Below are 3,642 nucleotides of genomic sequence, written 5' to 3'. Positions count from 1 at the left end.
ACTGTGAAGTCAAGCAGGTCTTAGGAAGAATCACTATAAACAAAGCTATTGGAGGTGATGGAATTCCAGCTGAGCGATTGCAAATCCTAAAATTGATGCTGCTAAAGTGCTGCACTCATTACACCAGCAAATTTGGAAAACTCAGCAAGGGCCACAGGACTGGAAAAGCTCAGTTTACACTCCAACCTCAAAGAAAGACAATGCCAAAGAATGTTCAAACTACTGCACAATTGTGCTCATTTCACATGTTAGCAAGGCAATACTCAAAATCCTTCAACAATATGTGAATTGAAAACTTCCAGATGTACAGCTGGATTTAGAAAAGGCAGAGGAACCAGAGATCAAATTACCAATATCCACTGCATCATAGAAAAAGCAAGGGAATTCCTGAAAAAAATCTACTTCTGCTTCATGACTACTTGAAAGGCTTTGATTCTGTGGATCACAACCATGCGGAAAATTCTTAAAGAGATGGGAGTACCAGACCACATTACCTGCCTTCTGAGAAACTTGTATGTGGGTCCAGAAGCAACAGTTAGAACTGAACATGGAACAGCTAACTAGTTCAAAATTGGGAAATGATCATGTCAAAGCTGTATATTGTCATCCTTCTTATTTAATTTATATATAGAGTACATCATGCGAAATGCCACACAGCTTGAATCACAAGCTGGAATCAAGATTGCCAGGGGAAATATCGACAACCTCAGATATGCAGATGATACCACACTCATGGCAGACAATGAAGAAGATGAAAGAGTCTCTTGATAAGAGTGAAAGAGGAGAGTGAAAAAGCTGGCTTAAAACTCAGCATTCAAAAATTAAGATCATGGCAAATAGATGGGGGGAAAGTGGAAACACTGACGGATTTTATTTTCTTGGGCTCCAAAATCACTGTGGATGGTGACTATAGCCACAAAATCAAAAGACGCTTGCTCCTTGGAGGAAAAGCTATGACAAAACTAGACTGTGTATTAAAAAGCAGAGACATCACTTTGCCAACAAAAGTTGATACAGTCAAACCTATGGTTTTTCCAGCAGTCATATATGGATGTGAATGTTGGACCATAAAGAAGCCTGAGCACTGAAGAGCTGATGCTTTCGAACTGTGGTGCTGGAGAAGACTGCATAGCCTCCCCTGGACAGCAAGGAAATCAAACCCGTCAATCCTAAGAGAAATCAATCCTGAATATTCCCTGGAAAGACTGCTGCTAAAACTGAAGCTCCAGTGCTTTGGCCACTTGATGAGAAGAACTGACTCATTGGAGAAGACCCTGATGCTGGGAAAGACTTAGGGAAGAAGAAGAAGGGGAAGACAGAGGATGAGATGGCTGAATGTCATCACTGACTCCATGGACATGAGTTTGAGCAAACTCCGGGAGATAGTGAAGGACAGGGAAGCTTGGTGTGCAGCAGTCCATGGGGCCACAAACTGTTGGACACAACTTGGCAACTGAACAACAACAACAATAATTCAGGGTTAATATAAGCAGACTCTGAAACTATGAGGGAAGCTGTAGCTTGCACCATAGAAATGCAGGGTTGGTGACTGGGCTGCGGTAGGCGTGGTGATGTGCTCGGTCCCTTCCTGTTCTCAGTTCTCAGCATCCCTGTCACCACCTTCACTGTGCTCTTGGCTCAGTTTGACCTCCTCTCCGGCCCCCACCACTAGCCCTTGAGGACCTCAGTGGCCCATGCTGAGCACCCATCTGACACGCCATTCAACTCTGTACATCCCCCCACTTTACTCCAGACCCCAACTCCTGGTCAGAAAACTTCTGGTCAGCATAGCTCCATCTCAAGAAACTTGGCTCAATTATTCCTCTCTCTGATCACAGAGAACCCGACTTCCATCTCCGGTTTTGTCTCCCTTCCACTCTATTTATTCAACCTCTCTGAAATTCTGCTGCCTTTTGGGGTTGAAGTCTCCAGTGATCACACCCAATATATTTCCAAGACAAAACCACGATGAAGTATCAGGACAATAAATGTATTTGCCAATTCTCTCCTCCTCCAGTTGAACACCCCCAAGCAAAAAACCCATGACGGTGGATTCACAGCTCAAGTTCTTGGCTCCTACTTGATTGAGAAAACTGCACGAACATTACAACAGAGGCTGTATGAAAGGACAATCATGGTCAAACCACCCCATTCCTTGTCAAACCTAACATGGACCTTCACCCCTGCCTCTCATTCATCTCAAATTCCATCACAAACCTACACTACACTCCTGGAGCACTTTAATAATGTCTCAACAAAGACTGTTCAAAGGAGAATGCAAGGTAGAAATCTTTAGAAAGATCAGTAGCTAAGTAAGCACGTGGAAGTAGGCTGTTCTTTTTAAATATGTTCCACTTGGGAATTCCCTGTTGGTCTAGTGATTGGAACCATCCATTTCACTGCAAGGGCCTTAGGTTGCAGTGTGGTGAAAAAGTTTTTTAAAAATTTTTTAATTCAAAGATTGTGCTCCACTAGGAGCACTGATTGAACAAAAGCAGCAATACATACCTGAGATAAAGGTTTCCTGTTGGCACAGTTGATGCCCCCAATGAACACCATGTTGGGCATGATGGGCCGCGGGTAGTCCATCACAAAGTCTCCTCTGAACAGCCACACGGATCCAGAGGCAAGAATCTCCACCAGCGACACATCTCTCTGAAGAAGCTCAGAGGCCATACGTTCATAAGGAGTGAAGGTAACCTGGCAAATGTACTTCAGGCTCAGAGGGTAGAGCATGTTCTTGACCCTTTGGAAGAATGTCATGTGGTCTGGATTCATTGTTAATAACCGAGGAACATAAGAGAAAGGGTTTGGGCATGCTGTGCCCTCAACATCTAAGTCACAGGGAACTGAACGCAAGAAAAACACAGCAGGAATGGACAGGTACTTAGCCAGCACTGCTCCACAGGGGTGAACAGGGTCCGTTAAAACCATATCAAAGGAACTGGCATTCAGGTGCCTGATTAGATCCTTATTATACAGCAGCCCCTCACAAGACCTTTCAAAGAGTAAAGACGCTTTTTTCAAAGATGCCATAGTTTTCAAAAACATCGTTACCCAATGTACTCTTTCAAAAAGCATATGTACATGAGTCTTCATGAGGGAATCAAATTTGTCCTGTGTGTAGGGAATATCGTAGGTTTTCATGGTGAAAAAGTCCTCTGCCTTGATGTGCATATTCACCTCCGGAGCAACGACCACTGCCTGGTGACCTCTGGCGTGGAGCTCCCTCACAGCCTCCCGCATGCTGAGCCAGTGGCTGCCCTCCATGGGGACCACCAGCACCTTCCCAGCCTCGGCCCATCGCCTGGTGCACAGACAGAGCAGGAGTCCAGCTAGCACCTGCCGCCGAAGCTGCAGTCCCAGGGCCATCTCCGCACAAACCAGAAGGTGCTCCGTCGCTGGTGGGGCTGTGCCACCTATATTTGTTCGCATATCTTTATCTTATCATCAAGTCACTTAAGCAAAATGGCATGTCATTGGAAGGCAGCGTGCCCTCTGAACATTAATCATTACAGAATAACTCCATGCCTGTGTTTCATCACCTCTGATTTCACCCAGGGAACGGTTACCCGCTCCCCTTATCTTGGAAAAACTCTTCTGACCTGCTGCTCCCTCTAGGGAACATTCTAGTTCACTCTC

At 45.2% G+C, this 3,642-nt stretch overlaps 2 protein-coding genes across 2 annotated transcripts in view; both read right to left on the bottom strand.

The window, feature by feature from the left end:
• Positions 1–3,628, bottom strand: part of LOC104989538 (UDP-glucuronosyltransferase 1-3-like) — a 6,976-nt gene extending 3,348 nt beyond the window's left edge. The window contains exon 1 of the mRNA XM_010841243.1: positions 3,343–3,628. Within this exon, the coding sequence (XP_010839545.1) occupies positions 3,343–3,435 (93 nt within the window). The 5' untranslated portion in view covers positions 3,436–3,628. The remainder of the gene's footprint in view (positions 1–3,342) is intronic.
• LOC104989533 (UDP-glucuronosyltransferase 1-1-like) overlaps positions 1–3,642 on the bottom strand; it is a 129,344-nt gene that overhangs the window by 89,230 nt on the left and 36,472 nt on the right. The gene's annotated exons all lie outside the window — the stretch shown is intronic.

This window comes from Bison bison, unplaced genomic scaffold (assembly GCF_000754665.1).
Source record: "Bison bison bison isolate TAMUID 2011002044 unplaced genomic scaffold, Bison_UMD1.0 scf7180017864158, whole genome shotgun sequence".
Classification (NCBI taxonomy): domain Eukaryota; kingdom Metazoa; phylum Chordata; class Mammalia; order Artiodactyla; family Bovidae; genus Bison; species Bison bison.
This window is presented reverse-complemented; position numbering and strand designations above follow the sequence as displayed.